Genomic DNA, 20,392 nt, shown 5'->3' on the forward strand with positions numbered 1-20,392 from the left:
AGTCTTCTTACCCAATTAAGTTTATATTAATTCCAGTCAAAGAGACAGAAACGTGTTATCCTCTGTTGTCTTACTGAGAATTGTATAGTTAATTTTTTTCCTGACTATAAAAGTAATATGTATTTATTTTACAAATGTTAGAAAATCTGTTACATCTTATCCACCTGGATCTGTAGATTTGTGGTTGGAAAATATTTTAAGGAAGTAGGAGGATATTTCCATTTAATATCTGTTTATCTAGCATACTGAGAAATTGTACTCAGGGGGAAATAAAATTTGTAATTGTTAACATGAAATTTCAATATTGTATATTTACTTACTTTTCCTTATTTGGAATTACTAAAGATGTTTTCTTTTAACTTGGATACACATTAATCTGAAAAAGATTCTATCAACCTATCATTTCGCTCACTTTAGACTTTACTAATAAACTCTTCAGATAAATTTCTATATAAGACAAGGCATCTATACTCTTATAGTTAGTACCATAATATCTTCTGATATGACTGTGCCTCAAAGAAGCAATGCAATCCGAAGAATAATATCGCAAATTATGATTTTTCAGAGGTAGAGTATAAAAGACTCATTTCTGAAAAAACAAAAAACAAAAAAAAACAAGATAAAAAGTGACATTTATTCCTATGTTAGCTTAGGGAGGAGAAAAAAGTGGTATCTAGGCCAGGCGCGGTGGCTCACAGCTCACGCCTGTAATCCCTGCACTTTGGGAGGCCGAAGTGGTTGGATCACGAGATCAAGAGATCGAGACCATCCTGGCTAACATGGTAAAACCCCATCTCTACTAAAAATACAAAACATTAGTTGGGTGTGGTGGCACACACCTGTAGTCCCAGCTGCTCGGAAGGCTGAGGCAGGAGAATCACTTGAACCCGGGAGGCGGAGGTTGCAGTGAACCAACATCGTGCCACTGCACTCCAGCCTGGGCGACAGAGACTCCGTCTCAAAAAAAAAAAAATAAAATAAAATAAAGTGATATATATTTAAAATGGCTAAAGTTTAAAAAGACTAAAACTACCAAGTGAGGATGTGGCAGAACTAGAACTCCATTTTCTGCTGGTGAGAATCTAAAATGGAGTAACTATTAACAGTTTAGAAAGCTGGAAGTTTCATTAAAGTTAAATATAAACCTAATATATGATCCAGCCATCCACTCATAGATATTTACCAAAATAAATGAAATTACATGTTTACACACAATCTTGTATGCAAATGTTTGCAGCAGCTTTATTCACAACCTCCCCAAATTGGAAGCAATCCAAATGTCCATCAACAAGTGAATAAAGATAATGAAATATACCTGTATAATGAAATATTATCTGCCAATAAAGAGGAATGAACTGTAGTGCAAGTAACATCATAGTTGAATCGGAAAAGTCATCATGCTGAGAGAAGCCAGCCACCAAAAAATTCATACGGATGACATTCCATTTATAGGAATTCTAAGAAATGCAAAAAAAGAGAGTTGTGGTTGCCTAGGAATGACGTGGGCAAGGAGGGGTTGTAATGAGGCAAGAAGAAACTTCTAGGCATAATGAAGAGATTCTCTATCTTGACTACAGTCTTGGTTCCATAGGTATATATCTGTCAAAACCTCCTCAACTTGTAAACTTTAGCTGGATGCAGTTTATTATACCTTATATAGTGGAGAATATAAAAACAAGTAAATTTGTTATAAAAGTGAAAGGACTGCTTTTTGTAAAGCTCAGTGCTTACTAAAAATAATCCACTTTATTGTTTAGCATTTGGGCTTTTACAAAGGTATCTTGGCTGAAAAATTATCTTATCATTGACTGGCTCATTCGGATGCCACATTGTAATTTTTAGCAAGTCACTGTAATGTTTTGAAATGAGAGTATGGCTTTGAAGTTCCAAGAATTTTTACAGTATGTTAACAGATATTCAGGGACAAAGGATTAGAGAAAATCTTTAGGGAATCTATTGCCGATCTAAGACTAGATGATATTTATTGCCATTTCCCTTAGAAAGGTTAATAATTAATAGCAGATAACTTATGAAATGATCAAGCTAAAAAATCTGCTTTAAAATATTTCAATCAATGTATAATGCAGACATATAGAACTTCTCTTTGACTTCACTATGAAAGCAGTATTTGCGTCTCAGTTTTTAGTACATAACTCAGTAAATTAGCAATTACATAAAATTACTGTAATCTTAAATATATTTGCATTGTCCTCACTAAATGAAACTTCTGATATACCCTCTGGAACTTCTAATGTTTTAGAAATTAAACTTAGTGGATAATTGTCACTTTTACTCATTTATGGCTTAAAATATCTTCTTTCTTTGAGATTTTCTAGCTGCTTTTCTAGTAGGATAATGCCAGATCTGCTCTGCATAAGCTCAAGGAGGAAAGTCTGCTTGATTCTTTTGTGCAATGTTACATTCAGAAATGTTCTCTAAGTCATTTTTGTGTTTCAATAGGCTGAGATCAGTTCTATACGAGAAAACAAAGACAGACTAAGTGACAGTACTACAGGTAAGATGAGGAAGCATCTGGTTTTTTTTTCCTTCAACCCAACTATTTCATGTCCATTTAAAGAGAGCAAAGGCCAAGCGGGGGTACTGTGTAAAAAGGTCACGAGCCAGCATGTCCACACAGAGCTGCCAGTAATGCACAGGCTGATGCGCTCTGTACTTCAGGGTGCCTTCACCTGCATTTTAAAGAGTCTCTGAATTTGAATTTTGAAAAATACATCTTTATTTTCATTTGTCCCAAACTATATGTTAGCAGTTCCTTCCATTATGAATACAGGCAAGAAGCCCCAGTGATATTAGTAGACCAGTGATTTTGTCACCAAGAGAACTCCTGTCACCTTAGTGTGACTGCAGATATCTTGAAATGCTTACAATATTGCTGCTAAAAATTACGGCAGTTATGAGACCTGCTGCCAGTTCTTGTTATTGTTACCAAATAAGCTCTTAAGTTACTGTAGCCAGTATATTTTCTCTTACGCATTTAAAAACATTATTTTCAGATGAGGTCCATAGGCTTCTGCTGTCTGCTAACCACACTCTTTGCAGCTGAGCAGCACATGATTTCATGAAGGGAGAACCCACCATGCCACCTCCATGACTGTCCCCATCTAACTTTCCCACTGTGGATCTTAAGTAGACACACGCAAAGACAAGAATGTTCATGAAATCATATGTAATCATATTGCCTTTATGATCATAGGATTTAATTCATTGTGTCTGTTAAAGAGTGCCTCCTAAGAATAATTTACCCTCTAAGAATGTAATACAGTATCTTTAGAATCCACTTAAAATGTAGAAAAAATTATTTCAAAGGTCCATTTTTGCTCTAGCATTCAGTGTCTTAATCTGTTGTATATTTCATAGGTGTTTGGAGCCTTTAATTTGTAGAACTTAGAAATATTTTTTATGTGTGTATATATGTAGATGTTTATTTATTTTAGAGATGGGGTCTTACTGTATTGCCCAGGCTGGTCTCAAGCTCCTGAGCTCAAGTGATCCTCCCACCTTGGCCTCCCATAGTGCTGGGATTATAGGCATGAGCCACCACACATGGCCCTAGAAACATTAAACTTTCTAATTCCTGGCAGAGATCAGTGTTGATATAACTAAACAAATGTTACATTGGGTACTTCAAAAAACATTCACTGTATCTTAGAAATAGCTTTCATTTCTTAGAATTGCATTTATGCTCCCAATTCCCTAGTTCATTTCACACTCACCAGACTTCATGTCAAGGAAACTCAGAAAGCTGGGATTTAGGCATCAGACTTATGATGAGAAGCAAGGATTTCTATGAAGAAAGGTCATTTTGCATCCTTCCAAGTTAAGATTAAAGTTTTCATCTTTGCATTACATGACTGTGCGAAAATAAAAAGCAGATCAGTGCTTTTCAAAGTGTGGGTAAAGTATGTACTAGCTATAATAATTAGGGAGTTTGAGCAGGGCATGGTGGCCCACACCTGTAATCCCAGCACTTTGGGAGGCCGAGGTGGGCAGATCACCTGAGGTCAGGAGTTCGAGACCAGCCTGGCTAACATGGCAAAACCCCGTCTCTATTAAAAATACAAAAATTAGCTATTACATAAAATTATTGAGATTTTATGTAGTAGTTAATTATTGAGCATACCTGTAGTCCCAGCTACTTGGGAGGCTGATGCAGAAGAATCGCTTGAATCTGGGAGGCAGAGGTTGCAGTGAGCCGAGATCATGCCACTGCTCTCCAGCTTGGGTGACAAAGCAAGATTCCACCTCAAGAAGTAATAATATTAAGTTTGGACAAGAAATTCACACAGTTACTTCACTAAGCACATTGTTTTGTCCAGCTGACATATTTTTTGTAGGACTTTCTAGATGAAGGAAGCAGTACATTGCATTGCCTTCTGGAGGAAGTTTGCCGTCTCAGTGAGCACCTTGAATAGCACTCCTTAAGTTGTAATTTCAGCATGATAATCAGTAGGATGTCAGAAAGTTGTGGTTACCAACAGGGATTAATGTGGGATTCAGAGAAGACAGTTTCATGCTAGAGTAGTCATTGAATGCTTCAAGTACTGGGAAAAGTTTGACATGATGCCTAAGAATTCTCTAGGCAGAGAGATTCTGCAGGGCGATCCTGTGGATAAAGAATGAAAGAATCAGCCATGTGTTGAGAATGTAGAGTGTGTGATGGGAACCATGAATCTCAGGAAAACCGGAATCTAGAAAAGTAGCAGCGTCATGAACCTGAAGAAGTAGACTGGGGCCAAATCATAGCGGTCTGAACCCAGATAAAGGAATCTGAAAATTATTTTTGGAGGGAAAATAATGAAAGCACTTGACCCAAAGGAATGACCCAATCAAGGTACGTTTTAGGAAGACTGGTCTGACGTTGCTGTGCAGGGTACAGTTTCACTGGGAAGAGGAGAGGGGCAGAGATTTGTTGGGAAGCTGTTTGCAGGGTTTCCAAGTAAAGTGATAGAGTCTGAATTACGGTAATGGTGGTAGGGGCAAAGAAATAAACCAGATTCCAGAGACATTTCTAAAACAGTTCCCAGAATTGAGACTTATAAGGCACAGGGAAGAACCAAAAACAACTAGATGTGACACTTAAGCAAATGAATAGGAAATATATGACCAAATTCATCAATTTTCAGAATTGCCTTGTATACACATGTATCCAGTATTGTGCTAGCAATCCACAGTAAGGAAACCCCAGTACATGAAAATTTTAGTTCATCCGTCCAGTTGCTAGGGCATTTTATAGTTAGGACCAGGAAGAAGAACTGGATTAGGCTAGCAAGTGAATTTGTCTCAGGATAGAGAAATAAGAGTTTAATTGTTTTATGTTATTTTAAATGTCTTTCTCTTTCCCAAGGTGCTGATAGCTTATTGGATATAAGTTCTGAAGCTGACCAACAAGATCTTCTTGCCCTATTGCAAGCAAAAGTTGCTTCCCTTACCTTACACAATAAGGAGTTACAAGATAAATTACAGGTATATAAATAGATTGCTGTCATGGACTATTCTGTAGAGTCAAGCTCTTGGTCTTTTCAGTAGTCAGATGTATTTTGTTTTAAATGTGTACATTAGTTTCTTTTTAAATATTAGCTTTAAGTATCTTATAGTTTCAGATTATTCGTTTCATGAGAGTGTTATTCATTAACTCTGTAAATTATTCAACTGGTAAATTATATATGATTATATACATAGTATGATCAGTATTAAAAATTCTATATGTTTAATTATATAAATGTAAACAAAATTTATAGAAAAATTCTATATAAAAATACTATATACATAGAATGATACGTATAATTTTATATATAAAATTTTATATTTTGATTTTATATATACATTAAAATTTTATGTTTTAAATTATATGTGTGTATGTGTACATATATATATAATATTATCCATTCATTTAGTAAAGTTGATCACTTAACAGGTTTAAGAGCTTGATAAGAAATGGCTGTACCAAAAAATAAGAAGAAATAGCTGTACTATATATCCATTACCCCTCTTGATAAGCAGAATGATAAAAGAAATGAAGTAAAATTTTGAATCGGAGGCTTTGTAAACAATGTTATTGTTTTCAAAGTGACACAAATCATCTGTCCCAATAGAACCCAAAGCAAGCTTTGTGTCATTAGTCCCACTCATGTCCCAGACCATCTTTTTTCATGGCATGAGAATACACAGGCAAAGTGATCATGCTACTCTCCCATATCAAAGTTGCAGATTTACTCCTCTCATTCTAGTTGCTGGCTTCGCTAACCACCCCTTTGGTATTATTTAATTCTTGCTTTTTTTCCTAGGCCAAATCACCCAAGGAGGCAGAAGCAGACCTAAGCTTTGACTCATATCATTCCACCCAAACTGACTTGGGCCCATCCCTGGGAAAACCTGGTGAAACCTCTCCCCCAGACTCCAAATCATCTCCACCTGTCTTAATACATGCTTTAGGTAAATCCACGACTGACAGTGACGTCAGAATTCAGCAACTGCAAGAGATTTTGCAAGATTTACAGAAGAGATTAGAGAGCTCTGAAGCAGAGAGAAAACAGCTACAGGTTGAACTCCAGTCCCGAAGGGCAGAACTGGTATGCTTAAACAACACTGAGATTTCCGAGAACAGCTCTGACCTCAGCCAGAAACTTAAAGAAACTCAGAGCAAATACGAGGAGGCTATGAAAGAAGTCCTTAGTGTGCAGAAGCAGATGAAACTGGGTCTTGTCTCGCCTGAGAGCATGGATAATTATTCACATCTCCACGAGCTGAGGGTCACGGAAGAGGAAATAAATGTGCTCAAGCAGGATCTGCAGAATGCATTAGAAGAAAGTGAAAGAAATAAAGAGAAAGTAAGAGAGTTAGAGGAAAAGCTGGTAGAGAGGGAGAAAGGTACAGTGATTAAGCCACCTGTGGAAGAGTACGAGGAAATGAAAAGTTCATATTGCTCTGTTATTGAGAACATGAATAAGGAGAAAACATTTTTGTTTGAGAAATACCAAGAGGCCCAAGAAGAAATCATGAAATTAAAAGATACACTAAAAAGTCAGATGACACAGGAAGCCAGTGATGAAGCTGAGGACATGAAAGAAGCCATGAATAGGATGATAGATGAACTCAACAAACAGGTGAGCGAGCTGTCACAGCTGTACAAAGAAGCCCAGGCTGAACTGGAGGATTACAGGAAGAGGAAATCTCTAGAGGATATCACCGCTGAATATATCCATAAAGCAGAGCATGAGAAACTGATGCAATTGACAAACGTGTCCAGGGCTAAAGCAGAAGATGCACTGTCCGAAATGAAGTCTCAGTATTCAAAAGTGTTGAACGAGTTGACCCAGCTCAAACAACTGGTCGATGCACAGAAAGAGAACTCTGTCTCTATCACAGAACATTTGCAAGTGATAACCACGCTGCGGACTGCAGCAAAAGAGATGGAAGAAAAAATAAGCAATCTTAAGGAACACCTTGCAAGCAAGGAAGTGGAAGTAGCAAAGCTGGAGAAACAACTCTTAGAAGAGAAAGCTGCTATGACTGATGCAATGGTACCCCGGTCTTCCTATGAAAAGCTCCAGTCATCCTTAGAGAGTGAAGTGAGTGTGTTGGCATCGAAATTAAAGGAATCAGTGAAAGAGAAAGAGAAGGTCCATTCAGAGGTTGCCCAGATTAGAAGTGAGGTCTCACAGGTGAAAAGAGAAAAGGAAAATATTCAGACTCTCTTGAAATCCAAAGAGCAAGAAGTAAATGAACTTCTGCAAAAATTCCAGCAAGCTCAGGAAGAACTTGCAGAAATGAAAAGATATTCTGAGAGCTCTTCAAAACTGGAGGAAGATAAGGATAAAAAGGTTGGTGAAACTGCATTGCTGTTGGGTTTCTAGCAATAAGTCTTAGTCTCTTTGGCTTTTACTATATTAAATACTTCTAGTGTTGGCACTAAACTGGAGTGAATGCTCAGAGACTCTGCACATGAACTTTATCTGTCCCCAAAGCCACATTAAGAATAGTTTGTTGGATTGGCCAGATGTGGTGGCTCACGCCTATAATCCCAGCACTTTGGGAGGCTGAGGTGGGCAGATCACTTGAGGTCAGGAGTTTGAGACCATCCTGGCCAACATGGTGAAACCACATCTCTACTAAAAATACAAAAGTTAGCTGGGCGTGGTGGTACATGCCTGTAATCCCAGCTACTAGGGAGGCTGAGGCAGGAGAATCACTTGAACTCAAGAGATGGAGGTTGCAGTGAGCCAAGATCAGGCCACTGCACTCCAGCCTGGGCAACAGAGTAAGACTTCATCTCAAAAAAAAAAAAAAAGAATAGTTTGTTGGGTATTTATATTTTAAAAACACATCTGCTGGGCATAGTGGCTCACTCCTCTAATTCCAGCAGTTTGGGAGGCCATAATGGGAGGATGGCTTGAGACCAGCCTCAGCAACATAGTGAGACCCCATGTGTACAAAAAATTTAAAAATTAGCCAGGCATGGTGGTGCGAGCATGTAGTCCCAGCCACTTAAGAGGCTAAGGCAGGAAAATCACTAGAGCGCTAGAAGTCAAGGTTGTCATGAGCCATATCAACGCCACTGCACTCTAACCTGGGCAACAGAGTAAGACCCTGCCTCAAAAAATAATAAATAAGCAAACATCAATCTTTGGCCACTTCTCCTTATACTAAAGCATTTTCACATATGTGATGCATATTTGTCCTTCAAAAATCATTTTACAGAAGCTTTGGCAGTGTTGGGGATCAGAAGTGAACTTGCAAACTGAAAAGTATTTGTGATCCACCTCAAACTTCAAGTTATTTTTTTGGATTCAGAACAGATTCCTCCATAATGTGAAACTAAAATACTCCTAGACTTAATCCTGCTTCCCTAAGGTCCATCAGCTTCCCCTCAAGTCAGCGTAAAAGCTACTCTCGCCGGCCCCTCCTTTGACAGGTATATAGGAGAGGAAGAGGAATGTGGCGACCCAGCAGTTTAAGATGGCACTGGACACAGGAGATGGTGCTGGTCATGCTGCTGGAGGAAGGAGGGAAGCAAAGGGAAAGTTCGGGGGGATGGTTCCACACCTCAGTCAGCTCTGCATCTCTAGTCCCCTGTCTCAGAGGTTCCGAATGGCATTCATTAGAGACTACTTATCTTTATTCTTTTGTAATGAGTGTTTCAAAAGAGCTTTACCAGCCAGGGAAACAGGGATTAGCGAGTGGTGGGGTACGGTGGGGAGTTACTTGTGTTTACTTTAAAGAAAGATGTCCAGAGATAGCAGGCTTCCTAGGCCTTATTCCTGATCGCCCATGTCAGCGGTATTGGATGTAATATAGCTGTCTCCAAATAAAGCCTAAAATCCTAATTCTGATTTTTTTTTCAATCGTACCCCTTTTAAAATAGGAAACCAACATCACAGCTTTTGTTACCACCATCACCAAAACATAATATGTAATTCAAGGGCCTTTATCTGAACCTAATGGATGCGGTGGGCTTTGTTAGTTTGCCTGATTTTGTTATCTGTTTCATTTTATGAGTTTTTTTTATTTAAATGTATTAAAAGGGAATTGTTCCAAAGTCTTAAGTCCCAGAGACCAAAAGAGATGACTGTGTTTGAGGCTTAGAAATATATGAAATTTTGCTTTGCAGACATGTTACTGCCTGTTAATACCATTTTCCTTTGTTCCTAGATAAACGAGATGTCAAAGGAAGTCACCAAATTGAAGGAGGCCCTGAACAGCCTCTCCCAGCTCTCCTACTCAACAAGCTCATCCAAAAGGCAGAGTCAGCAGCTGGAGGCACTGCAGCAGCAAGTCAAACAGCTCCAGAACCAGCTGGCGGTGAGCGGGCTTGCTTCTGCTGCCTGGTTTGGGGTGGAGGGCCTGGCAGATTCCGTACCATCTCAGCTGCTAGGGCAAGTGGGCATGAACAAAAAGATTCCCAGCCCAAAGGAATGTACTTCAATGAGCAGTTGACTGATTTCTTCAGTGAGGGCGAAAGAGGACGCCACTGGTGGAATTCTCAGTCGTTATCAGCAATGCAATGGATCAGATATTCACTGCGAAGGAAAGAACCGACAGGACAGTGGGAGGAGACTACGTGCTCACTCATACCCTTTTTGCCCCTTCTCCTTTTTCTGCAACATTCCCCATCTCTGGCAGTGGCAAGAGCTTTTTCTTGTTAGGGGCCAGGATCTCTAGTAGTTGCATCTCTATATATCTGAAGCTGCTTCTTGGCCCCTCTCCTTATTTCACCCAGGAAAGCCCTTCCTTATCTAAATTGGTTTCCTGGGTCCACTGTAACAAATCACCACAAATTTGTTTAAAACAACATGAGTGAATTATTTTATAGTTGCATTGAACAGAAGTCCAAAATCGCTTTCACTGGACTAACTTCAAGTTGTTGGCAGGGCTGGTTCCTCGCCTTTTCCAGTTACCAGAGGCCGCCTGCATTCCGTGGCTCATGGCCCCTTCCTCCATCTTCGAGGCACATCACTCCAGCATCTGCTCAGTCTTCCCATCTCCTCCTTCAGCCTTTGATTTTCTTGCCTCCCTCTTATAAGGACCCTTGTGATTACACCTAAAGCCCACCTAGATAATCCACGATAATCTCCCTCTCCATTTCAAAACCCTTAACTTCATCTGCAAGATGCCTTTTGCCATATAAAGTAACATTCACAGGTTCTGGGAATTAGGATGTGGACATCTTTCGAGAGCCATTATTTAGCTTACCACAGTATCTGTTAAGGTTTGAGTTGGCATGGGTACATTACGTTTTCTACCTAAAATCCAGAGTTAGTCTGTCCTGGACTGTCTCTAGCTTCCATATACAAACAGAACATGGATTTGATGATTTCTTCAGAATAGACCTAAATGTAGTGAGGTCAGGTTTCTGATAAAATGGCATTACAGACTTTTAGGTAAAGTGCTATTGGTTTATACAGTAATTCTTATAATTATGCAACATATGTTTGAGCTCTTACTATACATCAGTATTATACATGGTGCTGATGATATAAAATGAATAAGACTCAGTCTCTGCCCTCATGGAGTTTATACTCTATATAAAGTTATCAACAAAGAGATGCCCAGCATACCATGGACATACAAAGGAAATGTGTCTACCCAATCTTGCTGAGTCATGAAAAGCTTCCTACGGGAGTTATACTTGTGCTGAATCTTGAAGGCCTGAGTAAGAATATGTTGTTACTCAGCAAGGACTGACACGTGGACTAGCTGGCTTTTGGGAACCTTGGTGAGAACCATTCCAGTGGAATGGGGAGGAGGGTAGAATCTGGACTGCAGTAGACTGGCTGCTAGAAAAGTGAGTAAGTAGATAGGTATCTGGTGGGGCTAAGCAGTCGCAGCAGGGGTTGGGGGAAGCCTGAAGCAAGTTTGCTGGAAAGATGGGAAGTGGTGGTTAGGGTGAGGGATGCTTTCAGTTGAGATATCAGAGGTGGTAATGACAGACGCAGGGCTACGGCCATGAGAGGAGTTGCTGAACCGAAGAGGAGCACGTTATTAAAGCTGAAGTTGAGGAACTGAGAGGTTCAGGTGTTAGATGGATCATTCGCACAGATATCGAAGCCAAGCAAATGATGACAGAAGCAGGGATAGAAAGGAAGACAGATCGAAAGATAAAATCATAAATAATTGAGTAGGGATCGCTGAAAGGTGGGGAGGGAACAACACAGAGAAGTGCCAAACGTGCCTTCTTATGGTGTGAACTTAAAGGACGGGTTTTAAAGTGTCCTTTAATAACAGGAAAGATACCTCATATTCTGACACTGATGGAGGGAAGGAAGAATGGGTATTATGGACTTTTGTACATTTTTGAAGTAATCCATATATGATGGTCTCAATTTTCATGATGTTCATCATGTTCTGAGAGGACAGGCTCTTAGAACAAGAGTTTCAGAGATAAAGACCCCTGAAACAGCCACTGAGAGGAACTGGAATAATAGCTCAACAAGGAGAAATAGAAGCATCAGCGGCTGTATTGAGGAACCACTGGAGACTGGGGCCACCAGCCTCTTTGCCTCCTTGGTACACTGAGAGCTAAATAATTGAGCTCCCCAAGGATTATATAACACTGGCCATATAGTGGGTAATCAATAATTCCCTTAAAAATAATAGACTTTAAAATTAAATTGGTACATATTTGGTCATTGTAGAAAAGTTGAAAAATACAGAAAACTCTTAACAAGTTCCTATAAATAAAAATTTTCCATAATTCAATAACTCTGAGATAATCACTTTTTACATTTGATGTATTTCCTTGCAATATTTACATTTAATGTAGCTGTATTTCCATAAGTATGTGTACATATATATACACACATGTATACACATATATATAGACACACACACACACATATATATATTTTATTTTTTCGAGACAGAGTTTTGTTCTGTCACCCATGCTGGAGTGCAGTGGCGCGACCTCGGCTCACTGCAACCTCTGCCTCCCAGGTTCAAGCGATTCTCCTGCCTCAGCATCCTGAGTAGCTGGGATTACAGGTACCGACTACTACACCTGGCTAATTTTTGTATTTTTAGTAGAGACGGGGTTTCACCATGTTGGTCAGGCTGGTCTCGAACTCCTGACCTCAAGTGATCCACCTACCTCAGCCTCCCAAAGTGCATATATTTTTAAAACCAAACGGGATTATAATAATTCCTTTTTATACGGTTTTTTCTAGAGTTGACATACCAAAACTCTTTTCCCTAAGATTATTGACAAGTATTCAGAAATACACAAGCCAGTAAGGCCACAACAATTTTAGAAACTTCCAATGCTAGCATAAAGTGGAGGGGACCACTTGGGGGAGCATTTGACTGCAGCTTTCTCATAGTTTTTTGTTTTTGTTCTTTAAAGATCTCCTAAGCTTATTAACAATGTGAAATATTCCCTTTCTAGGAATGCAAGAAACAACACCAGGAGGTCATATCAGTTTACAGAATGCATCTTCTGTATGCTGTGCAGGTATGGTTATGCCCCTTGAAGTCTCTGGACATCCTAAAGAAATATGGCAGCAGATGTTGACAGAATTCCCATCATTTCACTAGTGGAATGAACGAGAATTAGAGGAGAATCCTTTCCACTGGAAAGCCCGAATACGCCTTTTGCATTGCTTTGGGTTCCGTGTCAGGAGCCTCATGCCCTGTTTACCAGGAACAGCCCCATCTTTCAAGGCAGGGCCTCACTCTTTCACACAGGCTGGAGTGTAATGGCATCATCTTGCCTCACTGCAGCCTCAACCCATGGGCTCAAGTGATCCTCCCACCTTAGCCTCCCAAGTAGGTGGGATTACAGGCACCTACCACCGTACCTGGCTAATTTTTGTATTTTTTGCAGAGGTGGGGCTTTGCCATGTTGCCCAGGCTGGTCTCAAACTCCTGAGCTCAAGCAATCCACCCACCTCGGCCTCCCAAAGTGCTGAGATTACAGGCGTGAGCCACCACGCCCTGCCCTCCCATCATTTATTGAGGAATGAGGGACAATGTGGTCCTCCATTGGGAGGACCGGGGCTTTATTTTCCAGCAATGCTGATCTCCTCAGAGTTACCAGTGCTGCCTTGGCTCTATGATGCTTGGTGTGCTGGCTGCTGGACTCACATTTGCAACTGAGACCCCAGATAGCTTTTGCTGAGGGTTTTGGTAGACACTGCCACCTCATCTTCCAGCTGGATGAAGGCAGGACACTTTCTTTGACTCAGTTCCTCATAGAAATTTGGAAAATGATAGGGCTGACATTCCTGTGAAAGATGGGGGAAAATACCCCAGATCTTCACTGCAGTCAGCCATCTCATTCCCCAGAGAAGAAAGTCCCATGGCTTAATTTAGGTTCTAATGAGTATCTTGTGTTTGAATATCCTAGGGCCAGATGGATGAAGATGTCCAGAAAGTACTGAAGCAAATCCTTACCATGTGTAAAAACCAGTCTCAAAAGAAGTAAAGTGGATTCCTTGGCAGGACACTGCCCCCCTTGTCATCCGTCTTTGTGTTAGATCCAGAGTTGTTGGCAGCCGCTGCCATTGTTCTCATGTGTGGTATGCACTGTGGCCTAGCGTAGCTTCTTCCCTTTCCAAAGGTTTCTGAGGACTTGTCCCAGGAGAAGACTGCCTGCCTCAGAACTACTTAGAGACTTCAAACCAGCAGAGGTGAAAGTTCCCGTCATCCCTTCAGATTCCAGAGCTGGGATCAGCCACGCCCAGAGGTCTGGTCCTGATGCTGGCAGGGGGGCCCCCTCCTTCATACCTGACCCGCTGAGTGGCTTCATCACCACCGAGTGATGTACTGAGGCCTCCTGCAGTGAATATGCTCCTTCCATTGCTGTACTTGGGCAGTGCCATTCAGCACAAGAGAGCTCTTTTTGCCTTTGGCTTTCAATTCCAAAACATGATTTAATTTCTAACTAAATTAGTATGGCACTAGTTGTGAAGTGTCTGCTTAAAACCCTTTATCATGGTATCGTGTGGATTTAAAAACTCTAATTCCATGTTTTCTTCCCATCTGCCTTATATATCTTATCACCGTGCTTATCAATATTCAGTTTGATGAGCGCTATTAACTAAAATATGAAACTTAAAAACAAAAGCAAGTTGTCCTTAAAAGTTCTTTTTTTTTAAGTAAATTGTTGACATATTGCAAATTTTCTATGCAAACTTGCCTCCTGCTGTTATCCGTGAAGCTCAGGAAATCCAAACATTTGTGTTTCAACAAGGGACAGTAAACTGTGTGTTTACAGCCAAAAGAAATGCCTCATAGTTCTTAACCTCAATTTTTGTAAAAGTATTTTTTTCTCTGTAATATTTTTATTGGCTCATAAAGATGTTTTCATATCTAAACCCCTAAATAAGTGAAATTACAGATTATATTAACAAAATACTTTTTAGGTAGCCATGCTTGAGACTTTTTAAAAATGTAACTTTTTCCTTAAAGTTTTCAGCTATAGCAAAAGGTAGTTATGTATGCCAGACCTTCTATGAGCTGTCACCAACACCCCTAGAACTTTCAGCCATGGTGTCTTCAGAACTGTAGCGCATTTCTGAATCTAGCAAATCCTCTTTTTACCCGTTGAATGTTTTTGAATGCCCTGACTCTACCAGCGCCCATAAATGATCTCTGGAAGGACTGTTAGTAACAATCTGTTTTTCAACTTTGAAGCTAAAAACCCTGATATGGTAATATTATGGTGCATAGCAGAGGTCTCGGGAAAAAATATTTCTGTTCACTTTACTTTCAGGTTCAAAATGTTTCTAACATGCTTGCAGCTTCCCTTATGGCATTAGTCTTGTTGAGGGAGAGAGACAGAATCCAGGACTTTCCAAAGTATTTAACCGAAAGCAGGGCCAGCTCTGACAGGGCCCACGTCCCACAGGGCTGCCTGGGCTCAGTGGGTGCTTGGCTGTGCTGGATGATATGTTGATCTGTATTGGATGAGGACCAATGACAGCAAAGCAAAAATGGCTTTAAAGCTTGGTGTTACTTTTCTTAAGTTGTTTAATTATAGTTAAGCAATTTCAAAAATGCTCCAAAGAAATGTGAAAGGACCTTTTGTCACAGCACTTCAGAAAATACAAAACAGCCCCTTCTGCCCCCGCACAGAAATGCTGCAGAGTATATAAAACTTGAGACATTTTTGTAGGATGCCTGACGAGGTGTAGCCTTTTATCTTGTTTCCGGATGCGTATTTATTACGAGTACTCTGGTTAAATATTGAAAAGTTATATGCTGTAGTTTAGTATTTTGTCTTTGTAATTTACAGAAGTTATTGGAGAAAATAATAAACTTGTTTCATTTTGCACTTCTGGTGTTGATTTTTGGTGTATTCAGAAGCATCTCTGTGTGGCTTCTGAAGATCGGTTCAACAGCATTTCAGTGTGATGGGTTTTCTAGACTGTGCTATGCTCAGCTGGTGTGAGTTATCCGCACTGTTCCACACAAAGTCTCACATCATTTCCTTTTCCCAGCTCTTGGATTCACCCTGAGCTCTGCCCCGAGTATCAGCCACTTTGGGGCAGTTGAATCACAGTTGTTTAATCCACAATTCCTCTCATTTAATCTGCAGTCTTTTTAACTGTTTGGAAGCCTCCACTGGATTGTTTTCCCTCTTGCTTCTTGCTTTTTTTGAAAAAGTAAAACATACACACAGTAAAAGAAAAAAAAAAAAAAATCCAAATACATTTTCCTGCCCCATTACAAAGATAATTCAATTCATTCCTGACAAAACTCTTGTCAGGTGAATTCTGGCAAGGTTAAAATCATAATTAAAATGACATGAAATAGGTACAATTACTTAAGGAGTTAGCATTGTTTCTCATACTCCAATGTTACAAGGCCATTTCCCTTCACTTACAACATGATTCCACCACCTCTACTTCAGTTTCATTGTGCCTTCCTATTATACACTGAAACTTTATTTCAAAGAAAGCATGTGTGTGATACCCAATTGAACCTTTTATTTCAATTGTGGCCAACCAGACAACTCAGAAGGTGACTTCGTGGGGACACTCAGCTGGGGAGGAAACTGAGATAAACCCAAACCAGTCATCTCTGATGGACAGAAACGCTTCATAAGGCAAAGTCAGGATATGAAAAGAAACTCTCCTGCCTCCACAATTAGATAGCAGCTGAGACTGTAGGACAAGTGAAAGGAACCACAGGTAAATCTTTCTCTTACTCCCCAATCCTTAGTGCATCTCCCCAGAAGCAACATCTAGTAAGCTTCTTCGATGACATTCTCTCTCTATATGTACATGTAGGCATGTATTTTTCTTTCTTCTTTAAATATCTTGGAGATTATTCTCTGTCAGCATACACATCTCATTCTTTTTAACTGCTGAATAAAATTTCATAGTATGGTTGTGCTATATTTTATCTTGATAATTCCACATTATGGACATTTAATTGCTTCTAGTATTGCAGCTACAACAATAATACAATGACTATCCTATGTATGTTTGTATGTCTTTACACGTGTAAGGATTTTTTGAATTTTCAAATTGCTCACTTTTACATTAGCTTCCATCAAGATATGATATGGGCAGGAAAAAAAAGAATAGAATATTGTTCATATCATCACATTGAGAAAGAATGGCCTTTCCCTTCATGTTGGTTAATAATAACGAGTCATTAATTTGTTTTCCTTACATACACTTCAAGACAAATGCCAAAGCCTTTAGTGACTAAACCCACCCATCTTAAGATAAACACGTGATACGCTGTGAGGGGAAAACACTCCCTGAACATGTCAAAGCACAACCTTTTGCAATGTGGCATAACAAGAATATTGGGTGCTGACAATAGCAGAAATATTATCCCACAAAGATGGGGGTCATTTTTTGAGCAAAATTAAGAGGCAGACTGCAAGGCCAAGAGTGAGCTGGAAAAAGCCACAGACCAAGGAACCAGGGCATTCACAAGAGTAGCAATTTCTGTTCACCAGATCAGGGCAGAGATTTGTCAAGCATTACGGGAGTGTGTGACATATTTGAGAAACAAAAGAAGAAGGGCTCAGTGAGCCACAGGAGCTGGGCAAGGGAACAATCAATATGGGTTCCAGTAGATGGAAAGGCTTCTTTGAGGAGTAAAGCCCCCACGAGGTGAGTAGGAGGAAAGCAAAGAGATATTCCTGCATACTTACTATAAAGCAGGCTCTAAAAATGGGAAGAAACAGCATATCCAAGAATCTTAACTGGATGTACCAGATTATACAGTGGAGGATACATAAGAGTATTAGTCCATTTTCACGCTGCTGATAAAAACATACCCAAGACTGGGCAATTTACAAAAGAAAGGTTTCATAGACTTACAGTTCCACATGGCTAGGGAGGCCTCTCAGTCATAGTAGAAGGCAAGGAGGAGCAAGTCATGTCTTAAATGGATGGCAGCAGGCAAAGAGAGAGCTTGTGCAGGGAAAGTCCTGTTTTTAAAACCATCAGATCTCGTAAGACTTATCCACAATCACAAGAACAGCATGGGAAAGACCCACCCTCATCATTCAATTATCTCCCACCAGGTTCCCCCAACAACACGTGGGAATTCAAGATGAGATTTGGGTAGGGACACAGCCAAACCACATCAGTAAGGGACAGAAAGGAGCAGGACACAGTCCAATGATATAAGCTGCTAACAGCCAGGAGAAGCGGGCTCCTTATGTGTCACCTCCATATGTTTTTAAAGCCATGCATTTAAGTTACACACTCTAGTAAGCAGAATAAGTCCTCCCAAAGACGTCCATGTCCTAATCCTCAGAACCTGTGAATTCGTTAGCTGTGAATCTAACCTGTGAATAAGTTACATGACAAGGAGGAATTAAGGTTGTTGATAGAATGAAGGCTGCTAATCTGCTGACCTTTAAATAAGATTATCCAGGTGGGCCCAGTATAACAAGAAGTGTCTTTTAAAATGGAAAGAAGGGTCAGAGATTTGAAGATGCTGCATTGCTGCTGGCTTTGAAGATGAAGAGAACAAATCGAGGAATGCAGGCAAGCTCTAGAGGCTGGAAAAGGTTAAGAAAAAATTTTCTCCTTGAGCTCCCAGAAGGAGCCACCCTTGCAGACATCTTGTCTTTAGCCCAGTGACACCCATTTCAGACTTTCAACCTCCAGAATTATACAATAATAAAGTTGTGGTTTGTTAAGCCACTGAGTTTGTGGTGACTTATTATAGCAACAATAGGAAACTGATGCGCACAGGTAGGCCAGAATCTCTACTAGTGGAGTTCCTAAAGGTCATTTGTAGTTTATTAAATGTTTTTGTGCTGAATGCTAAAGGCTCAATGATAACAGCTCCTGCTCACAAGGAGCTCATAGCTGGCCAAACAGGGCCTGCTACCTAGCAGGTATTCTGTATTCACTGAGTGGGTAGATGAATATTTAGACGGATGGATTGCCTAAAAGGCCCTCCATGACCCAGTGCCCCACTACTTTACTGGAACAGTCTTTTGTCTCCTTCCTCCTCATTCCTACTGCCCTTTGCTGTTCTTTGACCCCATTAAACTTGCTCCTACCTCAGGGCTTTTGCACTTGCTGTTAACATCTTAGAATGTTCTAGATATTTGCCCAATTTGCTGCACGATTTGAGGTCTCTTCTCAATGTCATCTTGTCAGAGAGGCCCTGTTTAACCACACTATGTAAGATAGCACACCCCTCCCGCCATGGCCACATCACCTTCTAGATCCCTCACTTGGTTTTATTTTTCTCCATAACTGTTTATCACGTTTTCTTTTTCTTTTCCTTTTTTTTTTTTTGAGATGGAGTCTTGCTCTTGTCACCCAGGCTGGAGTGCAATGGAACAATCTCGGTTCACTGCAACCTCTGCCTCCCAGGTTCAAGCGATTCTCCTGCCTCAGCCTCCCGAGTAGCTGGGATTACAGGTACCTGCCCCCACGCCCAGCTAATTTTTTACTTTTAGTAGAGACCGGGTTTCGCCATGTTGGCCAGGCTGGTCTTGAACTCCTGACCTCGTGATCCACCTGTCTCGGCCTCCCAAAGTGCTGGGATTACAGGCATGAGCCACCACACCTGGCCCACTTTTTCTTAAGGCGACTCATCTAGCTAAGGAAGTGAGTGAGTCCTGAATTCCAGCCCACTCTCTGTTCCCAAAGCTGTACTCCTTAGCAGCGGTCTGAGTCTGGCTGGAAGAAGAGGCTTTTCCCAAATTCATACAATGTTGCTGCATACTTCCTAAGCCTTATGCCTTTTTGTAACTTGCAGAGACACTATTGTTTACTAGCAGCTGTGTTTTTCTTCATCTAGTAGAACAGAAATTCCTGGAAAGCAAAATCATTCTTAGTTGTTCACTTTTGCTTTCCTACTGCTTATAACATTATCAGGCACATAGTAGGTATTCCACAAATATTTTTGTCTGAGTGGAAGGATAGATGTATGGAGACTGGAGAAACTTGCAAATAAACAGAAAGGCCAGTACAATGTGAGAATCATGACGAGCTTGTGGACAGGATACTGCGGGAGTTCAGAAGCAAGGCATCTAACCCTCTCTTGAGAGGCCATAAAAATGTGTTCCAAGAGAAAGTTTATTTGGATTTCCTTGCCTTAAATTTCACAGTTCCTGGAGATAGAATAGTTTGGAGATAATCATATTTGATTTGGGGTTGTAAGAGCCTAGAAAACTCTCCAGACTGCTTCCTCTATGCAATTTCTGCAGTAGCAATACTTGCCACCTCTACCTCCAGATCAGGGGAGAGAATGTGAATACACAGAGTGGAAAAGCACTATCCACTTCGATTAGTGGGATTCCATCCCAGAGTTAGTGAACAAACCTAAAAAGTGTACATACTACAGCTAAAGCTTACATTTGGGGGACAGGGTTAACGTGGCAAGGAAAGAAAATACCACAGAACTTCAAGAGTCTTCAAAGTTCTGGCTGGACGGTGGCTCACACCTG

General features: G+C 40.3%; 1 protein-coding gene across 7 annotated transcripts in view; it reads left to right on the forward strand.

Moving 5' to 3' along the window:
* Positions 1–16,140, forward strand: part of RAI14 (retinoic acid induced 14) — a 175,507-nt gene extending 159,367 nt beyond the window's left edge. For all 7 annotated transcript variants that reach the window (XM_017959471.3, XM_021939277.2, XM_021939276.2 and 4 more), the window contains 6 exons: positions 2,461–2,515; positions 5,366–5,484; positions 6,306–7,841; positions 9,670–9,819; positions 12,899–12,964; positions 13,859–16,140. In XM_017959471.3, coding sequence (XP_017814960.2) covers positions 2,461–2,515; positions 5,366–5,484; positions 6,306–7,841; positions 9,670–9,819; positions 12,899–12,964; positions 13,859–13,936 — 2,004 coding nt within the window. In that variant the 3' untranslated portion in view covers positions 13,937–16,140. The remainder of the gene's footprint in view (positions 1–2,460; positions 2,516–5,365; positions 5,485–6,305; positions 7,842–9,669; positions 9,820–12,898; positions 12,965–13,858) is intronic.
* The last annotated feature ends 4,252 nt before the right edge of the window (positions 16,141–20,392 follow it).

The sequence above is a fragment of the Papio anubis genome, chromosome 5 (assembly GCF_008728515.1).
Source record: "Papio anubis isolate 15944 chromosome 5, Panubis1.0, whole genome shotgun sequence".
Lineage (NCBI taxonomy): Eukaryota > Metazoa > Chordata > Mammalia > Primates > Cercopithecidae > Papio > Papio anubis.